The 27,964-nt window shown below is 46.9% G+C and overlaps 1 protein-coding gene across 1 annotated transcript; it reads left to right on the top strand.

Annotated features, from left to right (window-relative positions):
- Nucleotides 1-6: 6 nt before the first annotated feature.
- On the top strand, nucleotides 7-27,964 carry SPOCD1 (SPOC domain containing 1). Its single transcript, XM_024766879.1, is given in 16 exon segments — nucleotides 7-1,170; nucleotides 17,104-17,145; nucleotides 18,171-18,347; nucleotides 18,676-18,751; nucleotides 18,937-19,001; nucleotides 19,003-19,066; nucleotides 19,389-19,479; nucleotides 20,237-20,396; nucleotides 20,504-20,620; nucleotides 22,301-22,426; nucleotides 24,299-24,431; nucleotides 24,660-24,811; nucleotides 25,113-25,262; nucleotides 25,802-25,891; nucleotides 26,181-26,367; nucleotides 27,289-27,964. Coding segments are annotated over 16 exon segments (3,462 nt in total). The 3' UTR covers nucleotides 27,957-27,964.

Genomic DNA, 27,964 nt, shown 5'->3' with positions numbered 1-27,964 from the left:
GCAGACATGTCTCAGGAGGCAGCTGCAGAGGGTTCCAGCACACAGGACCCCGTTCTCAGTCTCCACAACAGCTGTGGGCTTTTCCAGGAGGATATGGAAGAAACCAACTCCATGGTAGGCCTGGCACCAGACCTGCCAGGAGAGAGCTCTGGGGCCCCAGTTTGGGTGGGCAGCAGGAAGAGGGTCCTCAGGGAAGAGGCTCAGCAAGGTGCCAGCTCCCAGGTAGTGGGTGCTCCTGGGACTAGCCTGGAGGCCAAGGCCCACCTGGTGGTCCTGGGGCTGCAAGCTATGGGAGAGAGCCAGGATTCGGTGCCCGGCCCCAGGCTCCACACCCAGCTGCCCACAGTGCCTGCCCACAGGAGGGCTCAGGCCTCCAAGAGGCTCCAGGTTACAATGCACGACATCTTAGCTGGAAGCTGGCCCAGGAATCTTTGTAGTGTGTCCGTGGGAACAAGACAGAAAAGCAGGAGGTCTGAGGCCCCCTCAGAGGATGAGGAGGGGGCTGATGACTTCTTGTGGCTTGGTCAGAGCCCTGGTGGGAACAAACCCCAGTCTGTGGGAGACTCCCCCCAAGGTGCTGACGTGGAGTCCTTGGGAGGCCCTTGCAGTCCTCTCTCTTGCAAGGACACTGGGTGTGGGCCTGGAGATTCAGGTGGAAGTTGGATGAGCTGTGCCTCAGGGATTGAGAAGTTTGAATATTTGCCCACTGCAGAGGGCAGGACCCAGCCAGGCAGCCCCTGTGACCCTGTCAGGTCCCCACTGCCCAGTGGAGGCGAGTCCCTTCATCCAGCTGCCCGGGATCCTCCACAGAGCCCTGTACTGTGCCTGGGAGTGTCTGGAAAGGCTTCCACAGAGCAGCAAGAAGCCAGACACATCGTGGGGCCTGGCGGTGGTGATGGCCCTGCCACCTCACACAACCAGGAGGAGTTGGAGGTCAAGGCTCAGCCAGTGTCTGGGGGGATGCCAGGACACAGACTCGCTGCTGCCCTGCAGCCTGTAGCCAGCAAGGCTAGCTCAGGCCCATGCATGGGGCAGAGAAGATCCAAGTGTGCTAAACAGTTGAGAAGGAGCTCGGTGCCCCATGCCCAGGCCCAGGGCACTGACAGATGCCCAGACAACTCCAGCCAGGACCAGGCAGAGGAATCCAGCCCAGGAGACTGCCCCAAACTGGTAGGTTGAGTCTGAAAGGTTGAGATAGGAAGGGCATCATTATCTTTTGGAGTCAGTGAGTCCTGGATTGAAATCTTATCTCTGCCCACTTCCTTGTTGAGTGACCCTGGAATATTTTTGAACCTGTTTCCTCATCTGTAAAAAGGGAATACTAATTCCAATTTAATGGTTTTTTTTTCATAGTATTTGCATATAACCTACACACATCCACATCCTATACTTTATTTTTTAAAATTTATTTATATTATTATTTTTTTTTGCGGTACATGGGCCTCTCACTGTTGTGGCCTCTCCCATTGCGGAGCACATGCTCCGGACATGCAGGCTCAGCGGCCATGGCTCACGGGCCCAGCTGCTCCGCGGCATGTGGGATCTTCCCGGACCGGGGCATGAACCCGTGTCCCCTGCATCGGCAGGTGGACTCTCAACCACTGCGCCACCAGGGAAGCCCTAAATTTATTTTATTATTATTATTTTTTTTTGGCTGTGTTGGGTCTTTGTTGCTCCGCGCGGGCTTTCTCTACCTGTGGTGCGGGGGCTACTCTTCGTTGAGGTGAGTGGGCTTCTCACTGCGGTGGCTTCTCTTGTTGCGGAGCACAGGCTCTAGACCTGTGGGCTTCATTAGTTGCAGCACGGGGGCTCAGTAGCTGTGGCTCACGGGCTCTAGAGCGCAGGCTCAGCGGTTGTGGCGCACGGGCTTAGTTGCTCCGTGGCATGTGGGATCTTCCCAGACTAGGGCTGGAACCCGTGAACCCTGCCTTGGCAGGCGGATTCTCAACCACTGTGCCACGAGGGAAGCCCCAATGGGGTTGTTTTGAGCAGCAGTCCCTAACCTTTCTGGCACCAGGGACCAGTTACATGGAAGACAACTTTTCCACGGACCGGGATTAGGGGATGGTTTCGGGATAATTCAAGTGCATTACATTTACTGCGTACTTCATTTCTATTATTATTACATTGTAATATATAATGAAATAATTATACAACTCACCATAATGCAGAATCAGTGGGAGCCCTTAGCTTATTTTCACTTGCCACTCACTGATAGGGTTTTGATATGAGTCTGCAAGAAATTGATTTGTTATGGTCTCCGTGCAGTCAAACCTCTCTGCTAATGATAATCTGTGTTTGCAGCCGCTCCCCAGTGCTAGCATCACCGCCTCAGCTCCACCTCAGATCATCAGGCATTAGATTCTCATAAGGAGTGCGCAACCTAGATCCCTCGCATGCGCAGTTCACAGTAGGGCTCACGCTCCTATGAGAATCTAATGCCACCGCTGATCTGACAGGAGGCGGAGCTCAGGCGGTAATGCGAGCAATGGGGAGCGGCTGTAAATACAGATGAAGCTTGGCTCGCTCAGCCGCAGTTCACCTTCTGCTGTTCAGCCTGGTTCCTAACAGGCCACAGACCAAACCTGTCTGTGGCCGGGGGATGAGGACCCCTGGTTTTGAGGGTTAAATGAGATGATGGTGTAAACTAACGTGCCGAGCATAAGGCACAAGGTAAATCCATTTATGTTAAATTTGCTTTTCCTTGAGTGTTACAATAGCCTTATGAGACAGGCATTAGCCCTGTATTTCCAGATGGGGAAACTGAGGCTCAGAGAAGTTATCAAACTTCTCTAAGCTCACACAGCAAGGGAGGCAGTGCCTGGCTGTGTTCCCTGTATTCACTGCTTCCCTTTCCATTGTTCTTTTACTGATAGTAATATTGGTCATTCTATAAATAATCATAGCTAACATGTTTGTACACCAAAGGCAGAAGATGGCATTACCTGTATTTGATGTATATTTCTCACATAGTTGAATTTTTATTTAAGTATTTGATTTACAATATCATGTTAGTTTCAAGTGTACAGCATAGCAATTCAGTGATATATATATATATATACACATACATATATACACACATATATATACACATATATATGTATATATATTGTTTTTCGGATTCTTTCCCCTTAGAGGTTATTACAAAATATTGAGTATAGTTAGTTCCCTGTGCTATACAGTAGGTCCTTGTTGGTTATCTATTTTATATATAGTAGTCACACAGTTAAATTTTTATCACATTGATTGAATATGTATTCTGTGCTAAGTGCTTTTGGTTTAGTCTTCACCTGAAGCCCAGAGAGGTAAGGTTATAGGCCCAAGGTCCCACAGCTGGTAAATGACAGAGCCAGGATGCAGACCCAGGCAGTCTGTCTGGAGAGCTTGCTGGGCTGCTTGCTTGTGCACATTCCCCTCTAGCATCACAGCAGTAATAGCAGCTGGCCTGCCTACCATGAGCTGGGTATATTCCCGAGCTCTTTATCTTCCATCTTCCTAACAACCATACAAGGTAGATGCTAATGTTGTATACCCATTTTAATGTTGTGGGCACTGAGGCTCAGACAGGTAAAGTGACTATGTCAAGACCAAACAACAAATTAGTAGAACTGGGATAGGAACCAATGAGCTGCCTGTGTGATTTACCACTATTTGGTACTATAATTACATTAGAAGTGCTATTACATTGTCTTTGCAAACATCACTCAAAAACATTAATTTTTAATGAAAAAACTAATATGTGTTTATCGTAGAAAATAAGGAAGAAATAAAAATCCCCATAATGCCAACATTCACAGCTATCTCCTGTTGACATTTTTTTTGTCATTGCAACAAGTTTTATTAATAATGTCAAAATTCTATTAGAACCTAGTATATGTTAAGTTATAAGATACAGTTAATATTCTTTTTTTTTAACATCTTTATTGGAGTATAATTGCTTTACAGTGGTGTGTTAGTTTCTGCTTTATTAGAAAGTGAATCAGCTATACATATACATACATCCCCATATCCCCTCCCTCTTGAGTCTCCCTCCCACCCTCCCTATCCCACCCCTCTAGGTGGTCACAAAGCACTGATCTCCCTGTGCTATGTGGCTGCTTCCCACTAGCTATCTTAGTGTCTGGCCTTACATTGAGGTCTTTAATCCATTTTGAGTTTATTTTTGTGTATGGTGTTAGGGAGTGTTCTAATTTCATTCTTTTACATGTAGCTGTCCAGTTTTCCCAGCACCACTTATTGAAGAGGCTGTCTTTTCTCCATTGTATATTCTTGACTCTTTTATCAAAAATAAGGTGACCTGGAACTTCCCTGGTGGTCCAGTGGCTAAGCCTCCGTGCTCACAATGCAGGGGGCCTGGGTTCGATCCCTGGTCAGGGGACTAGATCCCATGTGCTGCAACTGAGAGTTTGCATGCCACAACTAAAAATCCCACGTGCTGCAACAAAGATCTTACACACAGCAACAAAGATTCCGAGTGCTGCAACTAAGACCCAGCACAGCCAGATAAATAAATAAATATTAAAAAAATAAAATAAGGTGACCATATGTGTGTGGGTTTATCTCTGGGCTTTCTATCCTGTTCCATCCTGTTGACATTTTGATATATGTCCTTTCTTCCATTTTTTTCCTCTGCATATATGTCTTTTCTTTGCCTAGAAAAGGGATCACGCATGTCACAATTTTTTTTTATTAATTTATTTATTTGTTTTTATTTTTGGCTGTGTTGGGTCTTCATTGCTGTGCGTGGGCTTTCTCTAGTTGTGGTGAGCAGGGGCTACTCTTCATTGTGGTGCACAGGCTTCTCATTTTCGTGGCTTCTCTCGTTGCGGAGCACGGGCTCTATGTGTGCGGGCTTCAGTAGTTGTGGCACGTGGGCTCAGTAGTTGTGGTGCACAGGCTTAGTCACTCCACAGCATGTGGGATCTTCTCGGGCCAGGGCTCGAACCCATGTCCCTTGCATTGGCAGGCAGATTCTTAACTACTGTGCCACCAGGGAAGCCCCATGTCACAATTTATAACTTGATTTTTTAGGTATTAAAAAAATTGTTTTACAATGAATTTGTTAACACAGAGTGAGGAAATCCTGTTTAATACCTCCCGGCCCAATTGCCCTTTGTCTGCTGTTAATGGTTAGCATCCTTCCAGTCTCCTTTTTATAACTTCTATACATATATGAACATCTGTATATTGAAGGCACCTTTTTATATATAAGTAGGTTCATGCCATGCCTCATTGTTCTGGGACTTACACTTTAATTTTCAAGTGCTTTAGTATTCGAAGGTGTTTCCCAGTTGGTACATACAATTTTGCAAATCTGTGCTTTCCCTGAACCCTGCATCGTAGCGGTCTACAGGCACTGCCAGGACCAGAGGATGGGCTGGGTCTTCCTCTTCTCATTTCCGACCACTGTCATGTAAGTTAAGAGCACAAAGCTCACAGGCTGACAGACAGGCATTCAGTCCTGGCTTTGCCACTCTCTGAATGTGACCTAGGCAAGCGGCCTCACCTTTCTGAGTCTAATTTCCTCATCTGCAAAATGGGGGTATTAAAAGTACTTACCTCATAGGGCGGTGTGAGGAGCAAATGAGATGACACATATGTGTGTTCGGTATTTAGCATAGTGCCTGGTACAAGAAGAAACTAAAACATGTTGCCTGTTACTGATGTATACAATTTTGTCCTGCTTTAAGGACTGCCGGGATTAACACTCCTGTGCATCTGGCCCCTCCCTATTTCAGAGTATTTATTTGGGCCAGATGCCCGGAATTGGAATTCCTGGGTCTGCAGTGTGTTGAGGGGGTATTTGAGCTTGGTGGTGGAGCCAGGTTCCTGCCCACCTTGACTGGAAGCAGCCCACAGCTGCTCTCTCCTCCAGGCCCCATCCGTTGACTCTGTGGCACAGCCCCATCATTCCACAGCTTCCCAAACAACCTGTTGCCACGGCAACTGGTGCCAGCTGGAGGAGAAGAATTGAGGCTGGGCTGTGACAGGGACGGGCAGGTGGTTGAGGACAGGGCTGAGTGGGGCGTGGGCAAGCATGGGCATAGTGCCCAGCTGATCTGCATCCCCTTTGAGGGCCCTGGCACCTTCTCCTGGAGGCAGCTTGGCTCGTGTCAGGGGCAGATAGACAGGTTCAAGGTCAGGCTTTGCTTCTTACAACGGAGTGACTTTAGACGAGAGATGTCTCTTCTCTGAATCTTGTTGCCTCCTCTATGAAATGTGGGAATCAGCTGGGCCCCAGAACTGCTGGGAATCTGGTATGAGAGGCTGGCTGTGTTGTATTCTTTTGGTGTGAGATAGAGACTCTTAGAGGGGGGGTGGGGAAGTTGGTTGAAGTGCCATTTTCTTCTCTATTTGATCCCCACGGTGGTCAGTTAGGTCTGGAGCCACTCAGTGGATGGGATAGCGGGGACATGGGGAGGGCAGCTCTGGCAGTGTCCCCTGTTCTGCCTGTCACAGCTCGGGAGGCACACAGCTCCTCCGGCCCCACCTAGGCTCCCACACTCAGGTAGCCCATCTGCAGCTACGAAGCATCAGGAGTTGTGAGAGGGAGGAGCATGTCTCCAGCAGATGGACAGCCTAAGAATAGCTCTTTAAGTGCTTATACCAGGAGCTTCGCATAGGTCATCATCTCATGTTTAATCCTCACAATAGCATGAAAAGTCAGTGTTAATACCCTTGTTTTGCTGATTAAGAAAACTGGGATTCCGAGAAGCTAAGTGACTCACTCAAGGTCGTGCAGTAAGTAAGCAGTGGAGTCAGGATTTGAATCCAGGCCTGTTCAGTTCCACTCTGTGCACTGAGCCAGGATGCTAAAGGCCTGGCTAAGGGACTTAGATTTTTATGGGGCTTTATTTGTTCAGCAAACAGGGAGTGCTCCTCCAGGATCTCAAAGTCCAGTGTGGGGAGACAAACAAGTAACCAGAGTTGAGATTCAGATTGACACCTAGCAGATTCTGGATACCCAGAGAGCAATTGAGTCTTCCCTAGGGAGGGGTGTGTGGGAGGGCTTGGAGGTAGGGTAGGGCACAGGAGGGGGCTGTGGGAGCTGGATCTGGGCAAAGGAAGTGGGTGTGCAGCAGGCAGAGAAGGTAGGAAGGGCATACTAGGAAGAGCGCAGAGCACATGCAAAAGTACAGAGACAGGGAGCAGCTTGGAGCATTGCCGGAGCAGAGCAGTAGGTGGGGTGGGGTCAAGAGGGGAGAAGGAAGGTGGGAAAGATCATCGAGGACAACATTGCTTAAAGGGAAATGGAGAGACTGAAGTCTGGTCAGGTACCGGGAGGGACTCTCTCAGGGGCAGGAGCCAAGGAAACTTAACAACATCAGAGCTTATAGAGAGAGCTTGCTGAGTCCCAGGCGCTGTTCTAAGAGCTTTGAATAATGATAATGATCCTTGCATTAACACTATGAGGTTGATACTTGTATTATCCCCATCTTACTGATGAGAAAACTGAGGCACAGAGAGGTTAAGTAACTTTCCCAGGTTCACACATATCCTAAGTATTGGCAGTAAGTATCCTATTGCACGAATATACCACAATTTATTTATTCCTTGACTCCACGTGGACATTTGGGTTGTTTGCAGTTTTTTGCTATTACATATGGTGCTGCTATGATGAACAGTTTTGTATGTTTCTTGGTACATGTGGGCAAGAGTGGCTCCATGGAATATTCCTGGGAGTGGAATTGCTGGGTTATAGAGTATATACATATTCAACTTAAACAGTGCCAGATGTTTTCTAAAATGGCTGAAAATAGTTTGTACTCCCACCAGCAGTGCAAGATTCCAGTAGCTCCACATCTTTACAAACACTTGATATTATCAGACTTCAATTTTTGCCAAAATAGGGATATGCTATGGTGTCTCAATGTTGTCTTAATTTTCATTTCCCTATTACTAAGAAGAATCTTTGCATGCATTCTGGTCATTTCTGGTTAAGTCTTGCCAAAAAAAATTTTTGGTTTTAACTTTTCCTTACTGATCTGTAGGAGTTCGTTATGTATTCTAGATACTCTTCCGTTGTCAGCTATATGTTTTGCAAATATATTCTCCCAAAGTGTGGTTCATATTTTGCTTTCCTTATGGTGTCTGTTGATGGGTAGAAGTTCTTAATTATTAAAAATTGTTTTATTGCGGTAAAATATACGTCACGTAAAATATACCTTTTAAACCATGTTTAAGGGTACAGTTCAGTGACATTAAGTACATTCACGTTGCTGTGCAGTCATCACCACCATCCATCTCCAGAACTTTTTCATCTTCCCAAATTGAAATTCTGTACCCATTAAGCAATAACTCCCCATTCTCCCCTTCTCCCAGCCTTTGATAACCACTATTCTACTTTCTGTTTCTATGAATTTGACTATTCTTGGTACCTCATATAATTGAAATTGTACAATATTTGTCCTTTTGTGACTGACTTATTTCACTTAGCATAATGTCTCCAAGGTTCATGTTGTAGCATGCGTCAGAATTTCATTCCTTTTTAAGGCTGAATAATATTCCATGGTATGCCTTTACCATATATTGTTTATCCATTCATCTGTTGATGGACATTTAGGTTATTTCCAACCTTTTAGCCATTGTAAATAATGCTGCTGTGAACATTGGTATACAAATATTCAAGTCCCTGCTTTCAGTTCTTTTGTGTCTATACCCAGAAGTGGAAGTTGAATTGAATTGGAATTAAAAAGAGGTAGAGGGCTTCCCTGGTGGCGCAGTGGTTGAGTAAAAAAAAAAAAAAAAAAAAAAAAACAACAACAACAAAAAAGAGGTAGTCTTAATTTTAATGTATCCTAATTTATATGTATCCTAATAGGTATAATCTTTTTAAGGAATCTCTTTCCTATCTCAAGGTCATGAAGATGTTCTTCTATGTAGTGTTGTGTTTCCTTTCACACTTAGGTCTATAATTTGCCTGGAATTGATTTTGTGAGTGATATGGGGTATATCACTTTTTATATGGATACCCAATTGTTTCAACACCATTTACTGAAAATTCTGTCCTCCAGTTATATGCAATGCCAGCCCTGTCATAAATCAAGTCTCCATATATGTGGGATTGGTTTTGTTCTCCCTATGCTCATCTTGTTTAAAATTTCTTTCTTTATGCATATATTAATTATAATTAATAATAAATTAATTATAATAATTATATTATAATATATAATTAATTATAATAATCATTAATACTTCTTGATATCTAGCAAGAAAAATCTCCCAATTTTGTTATTTTCAGGAGGATCTTTACTCTTACTTTTTTTCCTCCTTCACATAAATTTTACAATCAGCTTGTCAATTTCCACACTTGAAAAAACCTGTTGAGATCTTAATGGAAAATATACTGTACCTATAAATCATTTTAAGCAGAACTAACATTTTTACAATATTGAGTCTTCCAATCCATGAACATAGTATATTCCTCCATTTATTTTGATCATCTTTATTGTTTTTCAATAAAGTTTTATACGTTCTTTCATATAAAAGTCTTGCATATCTTTTTCAGATTTATTCCTAAATACTGTATCTATATATAATTTTTTGTTATGGAAAATTTCAAATATATGTAAAAGTAGATTGAATTTTAAGCAGGGGTTGGCAAGTTATCACCCATGCTTTGGTCACCTCAGCTGGTTTAGTAAATAAAGTTTTATCGGAGCACAGGCACAACTATTTGTTAACATACTGTCCATGGCTGATTTCCTACCACAATGGCAGAGTTGAATGATTACAATGGAGACTGTATAGCCAGCAAGCCTAAAATATTTTCTCTCTGGCTCTTCACAGAAAAAAATTACCGGCGCCTGGAATGAAATCTCTTGTACTCATCACCCAACTCTAGCAACCATGCATTATTTTCTCTAAAGGTTGACCATAATTCCTTAATATCAAATATTTGTTTAATATCCAAATTTCCAATAGTTTCATAAAGATGATAATTTATTTTTATACTTTGTCTTTTTAAAGTCAGGATCTAAGTAAAATCTACCTGTTGCAGTTGGTTGATATGCCTTGTAAGCCTCTTTTAACGTATAGGTCTGTTTCCAATCTTGTTTTTCTTGCAGTCATTTTTGAAGAAACTAGGTTGTTTTTCCCGTAGCTTATTGCATCGCTGTGGTTATAGTGAAACCTGTTCCTCTGTCTTCTGTATTTTCTATGAACTGGTGGTTAAACCTGGAGCTTTGATTAGATTTGGATTCAAAGTTTTGGGGCCAACTGCTTTTTAGGTAGTGGTGTGGTCTTTCCATCAGAAAGCACATACTGTCTGATTTTATTTCTTTATGTTTTTTTTTTTTTTGTTTTTTTTTTTTTTTTTTTTTTTTTTTTTTTTGTTTTGTTTTGTTTTGTTTTTTTGCCGTACGCGGGCCTCTCACTGTTGTAGCCTCTCCCGTTGTGGAGCACAGGCTCCGGACGCGCAGGTTCAGTAGCCATGGCTTACGGGCCCAGCCGCTCCGCGGCATTTGGGATCTTCCCGGACAGGGGCACGAACCCGTGTCCCCTACATCGGCAGGCGGACTCCCAACCACTACGCCACCAGGGAAGCCCCTCTTTATGTTTTTATGTATTATAAAATGGTAACTTTTAAAAATTGCTGTTTCTAACTATTGATGGTATATAACATGCAATTGATTTTGCAGAAATCTTTTATTAATTTATATAAATTACCTATTAGGATTTTTTTTGTTTTCTATGTAGGTAATCATATAACCTGCAAATAATGAGAGTTTTGTTATTTCCTTTCCAATTCTTACATCTCCCCCACCCCCTTTCCTTACTGTGCTAGCTAAGACCTTTAGTATAATATTGAATAGAAGTAGTAATAGGGTAACAGGGAACTTTGTCTTGTTCTGGATTTCAAAGGGAATGTGGTCATCATTTCACCATGAGTGTGATGTTTGCTCTGTTTTTATATAGATACTTTATCAAGTTAAGGAAGCTGCCTTCTACTCCTGACCTGCTTGTTATTCTGAATGGACAGTACATTTTAAGAAGTATATTTTCTGCATTTTTTGATATAATATGATTTTTATTCTCTTACTAATGTTAATTTAATGAGTTGGGTTTTTAAAATATTAAGTCAATCTTGCATTTCTGGAATAAACCCAAAATTGATCATGTTATATCTTTTTTATGTTTTCTGAATTCATGTTGATAATATTTGGTTTGGAAATTTTGTATTTCTGTTGATGAGTTAACTGGCCTGAAATGATTTATTCTTACAGTGTCCTTGTGAGGTTTTGGTATTCAGTTTTGCAGCCTCATAGAATGAATTGTAGAGTGTTTTCCCTTTTTCCATTTGCTGCAGTAATTTGTATAAAGTTGGAATTATTTGTTCTTTGAACATTTCGGTAGCATCACTGGTTAAAAAAAAGAAGTCTCGACTGGTGTTTTCCTTAGGGAAGATGATTCCTTCCCTACTGATTCAATTAATTCTATGCTTATAGGTTTATTCAGTTTAAAAAAATTTTTTCCTTGAGTCAATTTTGGTAAGTTACATTTTTCTAGAATTGTATCCATTTAATCTGAGTTTTCAGATCTACTTGCATGTTGGCATAAAGTATTTCACAATAGCCTCTTATCTTTTTAATATCTGTGCACTCATGATTACTCATTCTAAATATTGTCTTGTTGTCCTTTCCCTCTTTTCCTTAGGCAGAGAATTGTTTTTTTTTTAGTCTTTTCAAAGACCTGATTTTTGGTTTTGTGGATCCTCTGCATTATATGTTTGTTTTCAGTATCATCTTTCTTTCCATTTATTCTCTTATTTTTATAATATTTTCAGAATGATGCTTAGTTCATTAATTTTCTATCTTTTTCCTTTCTAATAGTCACTTAAAGTTATAAAGGAACCTCTAATGATGATGTTAGCTCCATCCACATGCTCTAATATATGTCTTTCTTATTATCATTCAATTCTCAGTATTTCATAACTTTTATTAAAATTTTTCCTTTGGCCTATGTGTTATTTATTTATTTTATATTTATTTATTTTATTTATTTTTTGGCTGCATCGGGTCTTAGTTTCGGCAGACGGGATCTTCGTTGAGGCATGCGGGATCTTTCCTTGTGGCACATGGGCTTCTCCCTAGTTGAGGTGCGCAAGCTCAGTAGTTGTGGCACGTGGGCTTAGTTGCCCCTCGGCTGTGGGATCTTAGTTCCCCAACCAAGGATCAAACCCACGTTCCCTGCATTGGAAGGTGGATTCTTTACCACTGGATCACCAGGGAAGTCCCTGGCCTATGTGTTATTTAGAAGTGTATTTCTTAATTTCCATTCATATGAGTTTCTTTCTTTACTTTCTTTCTCTATGTTTTTCTTTTTGTTATTGCTTTTTAACTTAATCATATTGTGGTCTGAGAAAGTGATCTTTATCTGAGTGGTCTGATGTGGTAGCCACTATCCACTTGTGTCTACTGAGTACTTGAAAGTACTTCCCTGGTGGTCCAGTGGTTAAGACGCCGTGCTTCCAATGCAGGGGGCGTGGGTTCAATCCCTGGGAACTAAGATCCCACATGCTGCGTGGCGCGACAAAAAAAAAGAAAGCTGGCCAGTCCAAATTGAGATGTACTGTAAGTGTAAAATACATACAGGATTTCAGTGACTTAGTCACTGAAAAAAAGAAATTAAAATTTCATTAATAATGTTTTTTATTGATTACAAGTTAAAATGATAATATTTTGGATATTTTGAGTTAAGTAAAATATAAAATGAAGTTCACTTGTTTCTTTTTACCTTTTTTAAGGTGGCTAGAAAACTTAAAAATACACCTATGGCTCACATTTGTAATTAATTGGGCAGTGTTGGTCTAAAAAATACTAGTCTTTTGAAATTTGTTGAGATTTGCTTTATGGCTCAGGTTGTGCTTAATTTTCATGTATGTTACATGTATACTTGAAAAGAATGTGTATATTAAGAACAGTGTTCTATATATGTACACAGATTAAGCTTCTTCATTGTTTTCATTCAATCTTTTTTATCCTTACTGATTATTTTGTCAGCTAGATTTAGCAATAGTTAGAAAAATACATTAAAATTTCATGTTATAGTGGTGGTTTTGTCTTTTTCCTCATAGCTTTGTCAATTTTTACTTTATGTTTTTTGAGATTATGTTATTAGACGCTTATACATTTAGAGTTGTTATAGCTTTCTGGTGAAATTGCTAATCATTATGTAATGAGGTCTTTGCCTCTAATTATTTTTTGCCTTAAAATTCGTTTTGTCTGAGACTAGTGTAGCTACAAAACTTTATTTTGGTTAGTATTTGCCCACTCACATATTACTCCATTTTTTTCTCTTAACCTTTTTGCATTGTTGTGTTTCATAAATAGGTTTTATAAGTGTCTTATAATTGGGTTTCCTTTCTTTAAAGTTCTGATAATTTTTGCATTAATCTGAAATATTAGTCCATTTACATTTGTTGTAGTTATGATTTATTTGACTCTATTCCTACTGTCTTATTTTGTGCTTTGCATATATCCTGCATTTTCTTATACACTTTCTCCCTTTTATTACCTCCTTTTAGATTGATTACTTTTTCTTATTCCTTTTTATCCCTCTATGCCCTGTTTGTATTCTTTTGGTGGCTGTTGTAGAAATGTTAACACAAATACCTGACCTATCAAAGTATAAAGGAAGTTACTGTCTTTATCTTCCTCTGAAGTAATATGATGATCTGGGAATGCTTTAGCTCCAAGCATGCACCTTCCCAATTTATGTGCTGTTGTTATCTAGTAAGTTGGTCCTAAGTTATTTTTTTAATCCCACAAATTACACAAATATTATAGTTTCATATAATCAGTGTTCGTTTAGATTTAACAACATAGTTATCATTTTCTTTGCTCAGAATTCCTCTCTACATCTCAGCTTTTATATCTGGGATCATTTTTCCTTCCTTCTGCCTCAAGTTCACCCTTTAACATTTTGTTTATTGAGAAAAATAAAATTATCAAGAAAAACAATAACTCTCTTGGTTTTCTCTATGATATCTTTATTTTTTCTTTTAAACCATTTTTTTTTTTTTTTTTTTTTAAACCTTTTTTTTTTTTTTTTTTTTTTTTTGTGGTACGTGGGCCTCTCACCACTGTGGCCTCTCCCGTCGCGGAGCACAGGCTCCGGACGCGCAGGCTCAGCGGCCATGGCTCACGGGCCCAGCCACTCCGCGGCATGTGGGATCTTCCCGGACCGGGGCACGAACCCTTGTCCCCTACATCGGCAGGCCGACTCCCAACCACTGCGCCACCAGGGAAGCCCTTTTAAACCATTTTTAAAATTGAAGTATAATTTACAATATTTCAGGTGTACAGCAAAGTGACTCAGTTCACTGAATCTGTTCTTTTTCAGTTTCTTTTCCATTATAGGTTATTACAAGATACTGAATATAGTTCCCTGAGTTACCCAGTAGGTCCTTATTGTTTATCTATTTTATATGTAGTAGTGGGTATATGTAAATCCCCAACTCCTAATTTATCCTTCCCCACCCCCGCTATCCCCTTTGGTAACCGTAACTTTATTTTCTATGTCTGTGAGTCTATTTCTGTTTTGTAAATAAGTTATAATATCTTTATTTTATCTTCATTCTCAAAAAATATTTTGTGTGGGTGCACAATTGATATTTTCCTTAAGCATATTGAAAATATTATTCTACTATGTTTTGCTTCCATATTACTATTGACAAGTTAGCTGTTAGTCTAACTACCATTCCTTTGTAGGTAGAATGTCTTTTTGTGAGAGGCAGGCATTATAGCATTAGCAGTTAAAGGTGTGGCCTCTGGAATCAGACTGCCAGGATTTAAATCTTAGATCTTTGGTTTACTAGCTGTATGACACTGGGCAAGCTGATTAACCTCTCTGTGCCTCAATTTCCTCTTCTGTAAAATGGGGGCAATAATGGTACCAGTACCTAACTCGCAGGGTTGTGATGAGGATTAAGTGAACTAACAAGGAAAGCATTCAGAACAGTGGTAGCACATTTTCAGTGCTATTAAAGTGTTAGATTTTTTTCCCCCTCTCAATGCTTTTAGGATCCCCTTTTTTTAAAAAATAAATTAATTTTATTTATTATTTTTGGCTGTGTTGGGTCTTCGTTGCTGCACGCGGGCTTTCTCTAGTTGCGGTAAGCAGGGGCTACTCTTCGTTGCAGTGCGCGGGCTTCTCATTGCAGTGGCTTCTCTTGTTGTGGAGCATGGGCTCTAGGTGTGCGGGCTTCAGTAGTTGTGGCTCGCGGGCTGTAGAGGGCAGGCTCAGTAGTTGTGGACACGGGCTTAGTTGCTCCGCGGCATGTGGGATCTTCCCGGACCAGGGCTCGAACCAGTATTCCCTGCATTGGCAGGCGGATTCTTAACCACTGCTCCACCAGGGAAGCCCAGGATCTCCTTATCATTGGTGTGGAGCAGTTTCACTATGATGTGTCTAGGTGTGGATTTACTTTTACTTAAACTTTTTGAAATTCACTGAGCTTTTTGAATCTGTAAATTGTCGTCCTGTATCAAGTCTAGAAAATTCTTAGCTGTCTATCTTCAAATACTCCCTCTGCTCAATTCTCTCCTCTCTCTTTCTGGAACTTTAGTTCCAGAGTGATATTAGTCCTTTCGCTCTAGCCTTTGTGTCTCTTTGATTGTGTTTCACGGTCTCTGTGTTGTAAATATTTTGTATAATTTCTTTAAGTCTATTTTCTAGTTCACTAGCTTATTTCAGCTGTGTCTAAACCTATATATTGACTTTTAAATTTTAATAGTTATTATTATCATATTTTTATTTCCAGAAGTCGTGTTTTGTGCCCAACCAAATCTGCCCTTCAGATTTTATATATATATATAATATTTTTAATACATATTTTTGCCCTTCACTCATATGTTTGACATTGCCTTTTATTTCTTTAAACGTATCATACATACATATGTTGTATTCTTGTCTAATAAGTCCAGTATCTAAAGCCTTGCTGGTCTGATTCTGCTGCCTATTGTTTGGGATCCTCATAACACTGGTATGTGGACCCCTGAGAACAGGGGCCAGTCAAAAGGTTTTAAATTGTGAAGGACTACTCTTAATCTCTTTCCTGTTTTCCTTCCCAGATGTCCCCTGTTTTCCCTCTGCCACCCCCTCCCCCCATCTCAATTTACTTTTTTGAAAGGCTGATTCATTCCCATGGTTAAAAAAAAAAAAAAAAAAGTGAAAAGTCTCCTTCCCAACTCCCAGTCCCTTTCCTATTGGAAGCCTCTGATATCAAGTTCTTGTGGATACTTCCTGAGATATTTCATGCAGATTCAAGCAAATACAATGAAAAAATCTTTCTCTTTTTAAAGCAAATGGTAGCACACTACACACATTGTTCTGAACTTGTCTTTTAATTTAAAAAGTATGTTTGTGCTTATAAAAGAGACACACGCTCATTCTGAGTAACATAAATACCCAAGTGTCTACAAGTAGAAAGTGAAAATCCCCCTGGAATTTCATTCCCCAGAGATAACTTCTATTATGCATCTATAAATATATATTTACATAAATGGGTTTATGCAACACATACTGCTCCATAACCTATTTCTTTCTTTTTCTCCAAACAATACAGCTTGACATCTTTCCATGAATCTTACCATATCTCTCAGTGCTCTCCACATAGCCCAGCAGTTAAATGCCTGGGCTTCGGAGTCAGACAGAACTAGGTTCTAATCCTAGCTCTGTCACTTAGTAGCTATGGGACTTTTCAGAGCCTCTCTGAGCCTCAGTTTCCTCATCTGTAAAATGGGGATGGAAATAGTACATAGTTCATAGTGTTTTTCTGAGACCTTAATAAGATCATGTATGACATGCTTCTTCCAGGGTCAGCTGCTTTATAAGCCCTTGATGAATGGTAGTTTTTTTATGACTACTCACTCTTTCTAATGGCTACTTAGAATCCGTAGTATGATATGTAACCATTTATTAACCATTACCCATTTGATGGACACTGGATTGTACCCCATTTTTTTGTTGTTGTTATAAATGCCAATCCAGTGAACACTGAATGTACATCTTTCACCTTTGTGTGTATTTTCTTGTGAATTCCCTGCAGTGGGGTCACTGGGTCCTCTGAATTCTAATGTCTGTTTCTTCTTTCTCTCCAAGGAGGCAATGAAAATGGCCCATGGGGTGAAGCATGTGTATTACGTAGGTTTTTTCCTTTTTATTACTGCTGTTTTTTCTCTCTCTCCTGAGGTGTGGTGGGGTGGGAGGGGTCCTCCCCAGAGATGATCCCAGCCCCCTGCCCCAGCCTGCCCTCCTCCGGAGCTTCCTAGTACTCCCCACTTCCTATGACGTGAATCTCAGACCTCTATTTTCCCCCAAACCTTGGAACCTGACCATTCATGATCATTCATTCAAGGATTACTTTTTAGACCCATCTACTTTCAAAACAATTCCCTGTGGTTTGTAATAAATTAAAAGAATCAAAACACACTCAAATGGGTTAAAGTCTAAAGAAAGCAAGAAAAGGGGGAGGAGAAGGAGAAATCTTGTTACAACACCCCACCCCCCAATCCTGGAAAGGTACAACGTCTAGGCTTAAAGTTAATACTAAGCTTCCTGGCAGCCAATGCAAAAAGGGGAGCAGGAGAGATTCTATAGCTCATTAGAAGACCCAGAACCACTCTGCATCTTGAAATGGTCATGAAGGGCTTCCTCTCAGGGGCAATAGAGGGGTGATCAGCAGGCTTTCAGAGGGGGTGTTGGACGTGTTCGCCACGTGGCTGTTTCAGGGCAAAAGGCAAGTCAGTGACCCTAGAAAAGGGGCATGACAGAGCTTTGAGGAAGAGAAGGTGGGCTCAGAACAGGATATGGCTCCCTGGTAAGATGTATCTCTGGTCAGAAGGGTGAGAAGGGTCTCAGTACAGGGTCCAGGTAACTCTGAACGTGGCTGGGAGTGAGAGGGGAAGCCGAGAGGATGGGAATGAAGACAGGCTTCTCTCCTGGGATGGAGGCCAGGCAGTCAGCAAACATTTATAGAGCCCTCCTCTGTGCCAGCCTTTTCTGGGCATTGGGAATACAGTGGGGGCTAAGACGTACATGCTCCCTGTCCTCATGGAGCATGTACAGCGGGGAAGAGCGGGGAAGAGCACAGTTCAGCGGGGAAGAGCGAGGACAGTAAACAGTTGCAGGTGAGGTTAGTGCTCTGAAGGGCTCTTCTCCCCTGGCAGGTTGGTTCTGGGGCAGTGATCCACCTCCTGGGGGCCAGCGGCTACGGCCAGGCAGGGGGGCTCCTGCCTCCGAAGCTGGAGGTTCTGGAGGACATGATGGAGGTCAGCTCAGCCTCACCTGTCCAGAGGCCCAGATTGAAGGAAAGGCCCATGGCCCGGGGCCCCGCGGGGTGCCAGGTACAGAAGATGTTCTTTACACTGAGAGGTCTCTTCATCCTGTTGGGAGAGGCACGTGCACACCTGATTCACAGAGATGGTGCTGCAGCCCAGAGAGACACTGTGACTTGCACAAGGTCACACAGAACGTAATAGCCAGAGGCAGAGTTAGACCTCTGCTGGCTGGCCGCCCCGGGCGGTGGTCTGTGCATTCCTTCTCCTGCACTGCAGAGTTCAGGAGCTTGACCGGAGCAGAGGAGGAAGGGAGGGGCTGGGCCTCCATGCATTTGGGGAGAGAGCAGTTGTTGACCTTTGTTCCTGGCCACCCCTCATGTCCTGCCATCCCAAGATCCTCTAGCCACCTCCCTCAGGGGGGACAGCATGGGGCTCTGGTGGCCTCTCTGACCCCTTCCACCATCCGAGGAGTCATTCCTTTCTGCCCAGGGGCTCCACCTTCTTCTCCACATCCTCATTCTGTTGCAGGAGGGGGTTCCCGTTCAGGAGGCTGGTGCTGAGTGTCCGGGGGTGAGTGCTTCTGCCCTGGCCACGCGGCATCCCTTCCTGGAGCACGGGTAGGGGGAATGTGGGACTGGGGAGGTGACTGGGGAAGCAGGGTCCCCCTGGGGCTGGGAGGCTGCACCTGGGGACAAGGCCTCGGGTCCTCACCCCTCCCCTACAGTGTGGCCCAGTGGAGGCTGAAGAGGAGGAGCCTGGTGAGCAGGCGCAGGGAGAGGACTCAGGTGAGGGGCCGTGGAGGGTGCCCCTCAGCAGCCGTCTGTCTTCTAGGGACTGCTGAGCACGCAGGGGGCTCCCACCCAGCTCTGGGCCCCAGCCCCTGCTAAGACTCCTCTCCTCTCCCACCTGCAATCAGCCTGTAGTCCTTCCCCAAAGGGGTGGGGACCGCTGGCTGCCTGGACTTGGCTCCCAGACAGACATCCTAGACGCCCTGGGTCTCTGAGGGTGGCACCCTTGCCTTGCCTGCCTAAGCCCCTCAGCATTGAGTCACCCCCTCCCCTTGCCCCTGAGCATCCACTGGGCGCCAGAGACTCTGTTTCCCCACAGCTCAGCTTCAGCCCCAACAGGAGAAGCTACCCCTGGATACTGGGGTACGGGGCACTGTGGTCCGTGCCATGCGGGAGGCGCTGTGGAGTCGGTAAGGCCTTGTTCCGCGTTCCCTGACATCCAGGACATCCTGAAGGGCTGCCTTCACACACATCACCTCCCAGGGCTGTGCCGTGTTCTAAGGGCTTCTGTGTGTACGACTAACCCCATTTTATCCTGTGAGGTCATTTGCCCACACGTTTGAACCTGGGTCTCTCTGGCTTCAGGGTTGTGCTTTCTCATTAAGCCGCTGCAGCTCTCAGTGTCTGCTCAGGTCCTCGTGGATGTCGCCCACAGCAAATGCTTTCAGACACAGTGAGACTCTGTGTTGGGACTATCTCAGAGATCTGAGCACAGAGCTGTCATTTTACTAATGGTGAGACCAAGGCCCAGAGAGGACAGCGTTTTGCAAAGGTCACACAGCAAGTCAGTAGCAGATTCAGGGTTACATCCGGGGCCAGGGCTCCATCCCCTCCCCTGACCAATGCCTTACCCTCCCCCCCCAGGCTTCCTCCCCTCCCTCCATACCCCGGTTTACTGGCCAGGGATAGAGCAGGGGCTGAGCAATCCGATCTTACTTTTCTACTCATCGTGTGGCCTCAGGCAAGCCCCTTATCCTCTGTGAGCCTCAGTCACTCCATCTGTGAATGGAGAATGTTAATACCTCTTCTTCACGGAGTTGGGGGGAGAATAAATGGGTTCCTGTAGGAAAATGTTCAGAATAGAAACCAGAGTTGGCCCAGACCCTGCTCTCCACCCATGTCTACCTCTCGGGCTCGGTGCCCTGGCCCTGCCCTTGTGCCCCACAGCCTTCAGGAGCGCCCAGACCTGGCGCTGAGTGAGGAGGCCGTGGAGGGCATCGCTGCCGGCATCGAGGCAGCCCTCTTCGACCTGACACAAGCCACCGACGGCCGCTACAAGAACAAGTACCGCAGCCTGCTGTTCAACCTGCGGGACCCCAGGAACCCGGTGAGTGGGGCTCCGGGCTGGGCTGGGTCCCCCTCAGAGGTGGGAAGCCCTGGCAGGATGTTGGGTGGGGCTCTCCAAGCGGTGTGGTGCAGCCCCTGCCCCTGCAGGACCTGTTTCTCAAAGTGGTTCACGGAGACGTCAGCCCCCACGGCCTGGTGCGGATGAGCTCGGTCCAGCTGGCCCCCCAAGAGCTGGCCCGCTGGCGGGACCAGGAGGAAAAGAGGGTGAGCTGTTGGGTCAAGTCAGGACATGGCGAAGGGGTTTGGGGAGGGGGAGGCCCGAGGATGGAGCGGGAGAGACAGAGACAAAGAGTGAGGAGGAAGGTGATGAGACAGGGGAGCACAGGACAGACAGAAACAGAAACGAGGGAACAGAAAGATCGGGCAGACAGGGAGAGAGTCAGAGAGACTCTCCCCACCAAAAAAGAAGGGAAAAGAGGCAGAAATGAAGGGGATTGGAGATGGAGAGCTCAGTAGAGAGGTGACACCCCCGGGGGTGTTGTCTTCCACTTGCTTTTCTATGGAGCTGGGCTGGGGGGTGGGGGGACTGGGGATGTTGGCCCAGAGTCTGGAATCCAGGATTGTCATCCGCCATCCATGGGGCACAGACCCAGTGTGATGACCCTGCTCCAGTCCAGCCCCAGAAGTTCCAGAAAAGGCTGGAAGTCTTCCTAGTGCCCCAGGCTGAGTGAGGAACCCCACAGCCTCCAGCAGTTCACAGATACACCCCCATACACCCTGCGTCCATGGGTCTCTCTCTCCCAGGGGGAACTGCACAGGGGCAGGGAAGGTGTGGGCACTGGGCCAGCTTCAGGAGATGGTTGCATAATGTTTGTTGGTGCCCCAGTGAGAAAGGGACTGATCGAGGGAGCAGGGCCTATGGTGTGGGCTAGGGCAATAAGGCCCTTATTCTGACAGACACTGGGCTGGTTAGAATTAATAACTGGAATCCATTAGGAGCATCTGTCCACTCTGAGCTTCTGTCCGGGCACTGTGGGCGACCAGGACCAGCTATGTAAATTGTGGAGCCAGTGCAGAATGAAAATGCGGGTGTTTTGTTCAATGATTAAGAATTTCAGGGACTTCCCAGTGGTTAAGACTCTGTGCTTCCACTGCAGGGGGCACTTGTTCGATTCCTGGTCGGGGAACTAAAATCTCGCATGCGGGCAGCGTGGCCAAGAAAAAAAAAAAAAAAAGAATTTCAAGATGATGGCAGTATTTAGCATGGGACCCTTCTAGGCGCAGGGCCCTGGGCTACTGCATGGAGCCCATGCCCACAAAGCCAACCCTGCTGGGAGGACAGGGCTTCTGTCCTCCCGGGGTTGTTAGAAAGGCAGAGACAGGCTTTCAGGAATAGTTTCAGATAGGATGACACTGATCAGCAATAAGAATCACAAGTAGCATTTACTGTGAGCCAGGCTCCAGGCTACGCACTCAACATAAGCTGTTTAATATGATGCTCTTAATTTCATTTTAGACAACAGATCAACTAAGGCTTAGAGCAATGAAGGGCTTGCCCGGGGCCACACCATCTTGTGGGCCTTTATTAATGACAGCTGGTGCTCTAGCGCCCGTGCCCTTTCGACTACCCCACGCTCTTCCCAGGGCAGAGGGTGGGTGGGATACAGTCAGGGACAGATTTGACTCGTGCGAGAAGGCGAAGTTTAAGAAGGCTTCCTGGGGGAGGCTGGGTTTGAGTTGGAGGGTGAATGAGTGGAAAATGGAGAAGTAAGGCGGATGGTGGGGGGCCTCCAGGTGAGGGACTGGCAGAAGCAGAGACGTGGAGGAAGGGAAAGGGCTGGCACGGAAGGGGAGCCGCAGCGGGGGAGCCTCGAGGGAGCACTTGGGCTCTTGGTGGCCAAAGTCCTCCAACCCTGGCTGAGCTGGGGCCGCCCTGCCCCTCAGAGCCTGGAGATCATCGAGCAGCTACAGAAGGAGCCGTGCAGCCTCCCGGCCTCCAAACTGACCCACAAGGGGGAAGTCGAGATCCTGCGGGACATGGACCAGACGCTGACCCTGGAGGATCTGGTGGTAAGTGGGAGCCTGACGTGGTGCCAGGCAGGGCCTGTGCCCTCGGATCCCACCCCTCACCTCACCAGCTGTGTGGCCTTGGGCAAGTCACCTGACTACGCTGAGGCCCACGGTCTTCATCGTAGATAGGGGAATGACGGTGGCCGCACGGGGCCTGGGTGAGCACGGGGTGAGACAAACGCCGGCACCGGGCCTGTCTGCACCTTCTCAGCACTGCTTCCCCTCCTTTTGGCCTAACCCCAAGGCACCTCGTGTGAGTGAGTCCTGTCTCTGCAGTTCCCCCCAACCTCAGGCATTCCGACCAGATCCCAGGTTGGGAAGCAGGAGGGACACACTGTTTGAGGCAGGGACTTTTTGGATGTAAGGAGCAGAGACTTGGTCTATTCAGCAGAAGGACTTAGGGATGCGCCGGCAGGGCACCACCTGGAGTCCGGAGCAGCCTGTGCAGAGTGCCCTTTTCTTTGTGGGGGACCTGCCCCATCCTCCCGTCCATCCTGCTTCTTCCTCCCCCTCGGCCCCTCCTCCTTGCACATGGCTCAGCAGGATGGCTCAGCAGCCCTCGAATCAGTGAACCCACCCCCTCAGCCTCCTGCAGCCAATCAGAGCACCCCCTTGGCTCACTTCAGTCGCTCTCAGGAGAAGGCTGCTCCGGCTTTGGTTGGGTGTCTCGTGGGTCAGATGTTCACCCCGGTCTAATCAGCTGTGTGTCCGGGATGGGGGGAGCGCAGGGTCCCTTGAGCCATGTTCGTTCGCTGGGGAAATGTCAGTGACCTTGACCGACAAAAATCCCTGCTCTCCCTCACCAGTATCCAGACCAACAAGCAGACCTCCTGGCTGTGCGGAGAGGAGCCCTAAGAGGGCGTGGCTGCTCCCCAACCCAAACCAACCTGTATTCCCTGAGTAAATTGAATGTAAATATAGGGGGAGGAGCCAGAGAGAGAGGGAAGAGAGAGCCGGCGGCAGAGTAGGGGAGGGGAAGATAACACAGAATAGCAACATTTCCTCCGACTGAACACCTACTATGTGCCACTTTTACAAACAACGCCTCATTCAAACCTCAGGATATAACCTACGAGATGGGTGATGCCAGTTTCCTGGGTGAGGCACCTGAAACCGTTTGCCCAAGGTCACTTAGTTGGCAGTGGGGGAGACTGGAACCCAGGCTCTCTGACTCCAAAGCCTGTGCCTTGTCACTGTTCTGGAGGTGGTTTTAAGGCAAGAGTGAGAGTTTCAAGATCTTTTCAAATCTTCCTGAAGCAATCAATGTTTGTTGTGTGTTTAAAGCTGTTTCTATTATGAGGAAAAAAGGGTGATTTGGCATTGGGCATCAAGGTTCTTAAATACGTTCATTCTCCCCAATTCTGTCATCTGCTTCTGAGAACTCATCCTAAGGAGATAATTGAAAGTTTAGGAAAATACTTTCAGCATAAGGATGTCCTCAGTGCTGTTTGTTACGGTGAAAGCCTGGGAACGACCTCATTGTCTAGCAGCAGAGGTGATGCCTACACTCCAGCCCACCCCATCAGTGCAATGTCTACAGGGACGGTATAACACGGCAGATAACTTTGCTGTGCTTCATGGACACATGAACCACAAAAGGACCCCTGAAACTCTGTGTATAGAGAAACTATTATAAAGGAATACCCGGAGTATCAACGGTTGTTTCTAAGTGGTGGGACAAGGGGGGATTTTTTTTTTTTAATTTTCAAATTTTCTAAATTTTCTGTTACAAGTTCACAATACCTTTGTAATTAAAGAATATATTATTTAGAAAAATAAAACCACAGCTCTGAGGGCCCCCTACTCATGGAGGGCTGCTGACCTCCCCAGCCGCCTTCCCAGCCCACCCCTCTCTCCTCTTTTGCCTCCCAGGAACCCATGGTGTCCATAGACTGCGGCCCACTGGCCCTGCCTGCCACGTCGAGGGGCACCACGGAGCAGCACGAGGACACCACAGAGCAGCACAAGCACCACTTCCTAGACCCCAGCTGCCGCATCTGCATGGGTGGGAGGGAGACACAGGAGGGGCACAGGGTGGTGGGTAGGCTGGGGCTGAGTGTGGGGTTCAGCGGCAACAGGGATTCATGGCTTGGGGAGAAGGTGGTGGGGCGGGGGTACCTGTGTTCCAGGTCACCTCAAAAAGGACCTAGTTCAAACTCCGTTTCTAATGCCCTGGGCTGGCTTTAGCCTAGCTGCCGGCCCCCTTTTCAGCTCCTGCCTCTGCTCTTTGCAGACTGGAAGCCCTTGTATGAGCGGCCAGCCTCCTTCATAGCCACCAGGAGGATGGGGGATGATGCTTTCCAGAGAGCCCCAAGCCTGGTCCCTATGTCCTCTCCAGAGATGCCCCAAACCAAGGAGAAGCCTCCCATGGAGCCCAAGGACAGGATGGGGCAGTGGGCAAGAAGGTGGGCAACTGGCAGGGTTGGTGGGGGAGGCCACCTGCTGGGGCAGCAGACACAGGCTGGGTTTTTCCCTATGGCCTTAGGCAAATCCTGCCTCTTGTGTGGGCCTCGGTTTCCCCATCTGTGCAATGGAACTAATCATCCCTGCCTACTGGTCTCTGCCACATAAGGCCACGTTTGGACCAGTGTTCCAGCACCCACAGTGGAGACACAGGACCTTCTCTGAAAACTAAGGAGCTGCTGGGGAAGCCCTGGTGACCTGTTCACCTGGCCCTGTTCTCTCTGTCCCTCCCTCTAGGCTCCAGATGCCTGCTGGGTCCACAAAAGCCCTGCCCAGCCAGCCGCCCTGGGAGGGGTCTCTGGACATGTTCTCCATTAAGCAGTTCCGGGTCAAGGCCCAGCTGGTCTCGGGGCACAGCTTTTGGCTCATCCGGGTACTCCTGCCCAGCTCGCCGAAGACTCTCTTGCACACTGACCAGCCCCAGTCAGCTACACACACCCCCATTCATTCATTCACCCACTCACTCCTTCTGAAACAAGTCATTGGCTCCCTCTCTGTGCTTGGCCCTGTGCTAGGCTAGATGCAGCCCCACTCGTGCAGAGACACATGGGCAAGGGGCTCCCCATAACCCAAGGCATAAAGCAGGAAGGGCCCAGGAAAAGGGTCTGGTGCATCCTGGCCCAGAGTAGGGTTTTAGGAGTTATTGTTGAGTGAGTGACGATCGGCGAAGTGCTGGATGAGGGTAGGGGGTTAGAGGAGGGAGTGAGGGGCTCCTGAGGAGTGGAGGAGATTGGCCAGGACAGGCTGTAGGCCTCCAGGGGTAGTTAGGGCTTTCCAGCAGCCACTGGGGCTCCTGATATACTGCCTGTCAATCCTCTTGGCCACAGGCCGTGGCTTCCGGGTAGCCAGTATTGAGTCTGCCTAAAGTGGGCGGGAAGCTGGGAGGCTGACTGGCCTCCTACCTGTCCCCAGGCCCTGCCCCAGGTGATCCGCTCTGCAGGCTGCATCCCCCCCAGTGCTGTCTGGGACTTTCTGGCCAGCATCTGCCCAGCCGAGGCCAAGGTAACCACCCACCCTTGGGTACCACCTCTCCTCCTAGCACCATATCCCCAGCCCTGAGCTCTCTTTCACGCCAGCTCTGGAGCAGAGGCCTGGTTTAAGATATCCGGGTCCAGTTCCCACTGTGACTGCAGACTCACTGTGTGACCCTGGGCAAGTCCCTCTGTTTCCACCTCTGGAAAATGGGGCCACTCTTCCTCACAGGGTTCTCAGAGGTTCAGATGAGACCAGGGGTGTTCACAGGAGCAAAGAATGACTGTTCCTAAACCTGCTCTTCTTCCTGCAACCTCAGGACGTCTGCGTGGTCAGACTGTGCCCACAGGGCTCTCGGGACACCCAAAATTGCCACCTGCTTTATTCCTACCTCAACGACAAGCAGTGCCATGGCCTGGCAGCTGTGGAACAGGTGGGGGTGGTCCTGCTGCCCCTGCCTGCCTTCCAGCCCCTGCCCTCCAGGCTGCGCCCTCTTGGAGGCCCAGGTGAGTGCCCGATGCCCATCCCAGGCCCTGTCTCCCCTCACTTGGTGACCAGACAGGCATTGTAGACACAGTCACCCCTGTCTCCATGGAGGCAGGCACATCTCAGAAGGGAACTTCTGAGATGGGCAAACGTGAGAACAAAAACAAGAAGAGCTCAGACTTGTATATTGTTTACTATGTGCCAGACACCATTCTGAAAGCTTCACTTATATTAATTCAGTTAGTCCTCAAAATAACCCCTTCAGGATGGTGCTGTTAATTTTTTCACTTCATAGATGAGGAAACTGAGGTAGGGAGAAAGCAAATGACTTGTCCAGAGTCACAGAGCCAGTCAGTAGCAGAAACTGGCCTGCTAACCACCACACATACAGTCTCTCCAATCAGGCACCTTGACGAGAAACTCACCAGTCACATTTGACCCCAGCATAGCAGAAGAGGCAGGAACCACCAACTGGCTGAAATTAGGACCTAAATAAAAGAGGAAGGAGAGATGTTTTCACCACAGCTATCCTGGGCCAAGCTTGGCTTTTGTGGCTGGATAGCCTCCAGGGTGTGGATCCAGGAAAGCATGGGAGGGGGCTGGAGGGGGTATCAAGGGGTAGACTGTACCTGTTGCTGAGTAGTGTTTGATCTTTCTGGGCTGCCTGTCCTGGGGACAGTGTGGTAGAATGAATCATACAGCCTTGAGATTAAACCATCCATGCCCCAGTCTCAGCCAAGTGAACCCTTTCACACACTGTGAGAGCAAATCTTACACCCTCCTACTTAACTTTCCTAGCATCTCATGGGCCCCATCTCACTACTGGAAAGCTCTTCTTGGGGTCTAACCTCCAGACCTCTTGCCACAGCCAGAATGCAGCTTCTGGGGGCTATGAGTTCTCTCCATCCAAGCCTTTGGTCTCTTTCCTCCTCTTTCTCCAGGCCTGGAAGCCACTCACGCAAGCCTGTTGCTGGCTGTGCTGCTCCCCAAGGCAGGGCTCCTGGCCACAGCAGAGTTCAGCCCCTTGTGGGGGAAGGTTCGCAAAATGCTCTCCTTCAACAGAAAAGCGGAGATGAGATGCTACCAGCCAGAGGCCACAGGGCCAGACGTGGCCCCGAAGGGATCCCCTCCCCCGGTGGGTGCCCTGCAGCAGGGCCAGGGCAAAGGCGGCCTGGCCCCAAGGGGAATCTGTGCTTGGCAGAGGCCTCCCAGAGGCAGGGGGAGACTGTGGGGAAAGCCTGAGACCTGGCAGGGTCCTGGACGAGGGCTACGGCATCCAAACCCAGGCTGGCACCAGTCCTGGCATCCCTATTCAGCTTCACCAGCTGGCCATGACCAGCACCTCCACAGGGCTTCCTGTCCCCGCCAAGCCCTGCTTCAGCATCTCAAATCCCTGGTGGCCATGAGCAACCAGTTCCAAGCCTCACTGAGGTCCCTAGGCCAGGAGCAACTTCCCCGACCTCCTGCCCAGCCTCCTGCAGCCGCTGGGATTCTTGGCCTCCTCTGCCAGTCCCCTGCAGCTCCAGAGCCCCCTGGCCCATCCCTTGACTCCTCTTTGGGGTCTACAGATGGAGCCGGCTCTGAGTGTCCCCTTCCTGCAGAGACCTGATTACCCAC

The sequence above is a fragment of the Neophocaena asiaeorientalis genome, unplaced genomic scaffold, assembly GCF_003031525.2.
Source record: "Neophocaena asiaeorientalis asiaeorientalis breed wild unplaced genomic scaffold, Neophocaena_asiaeorientalis_V1.1 scaffold79, whole genome shotgun sequence".
Classification (NCBI taxonomy): domain Eukaryota; kingdom Metazoa; phylum Chordata; class Mammalia; order Artiodactyla; family Phocoenidae; genus Neophocaena; species Neophocaena asiaeorientalis.
This window is presented reverse-complemented; position numbering and strand designations above follow the sequence as displayed.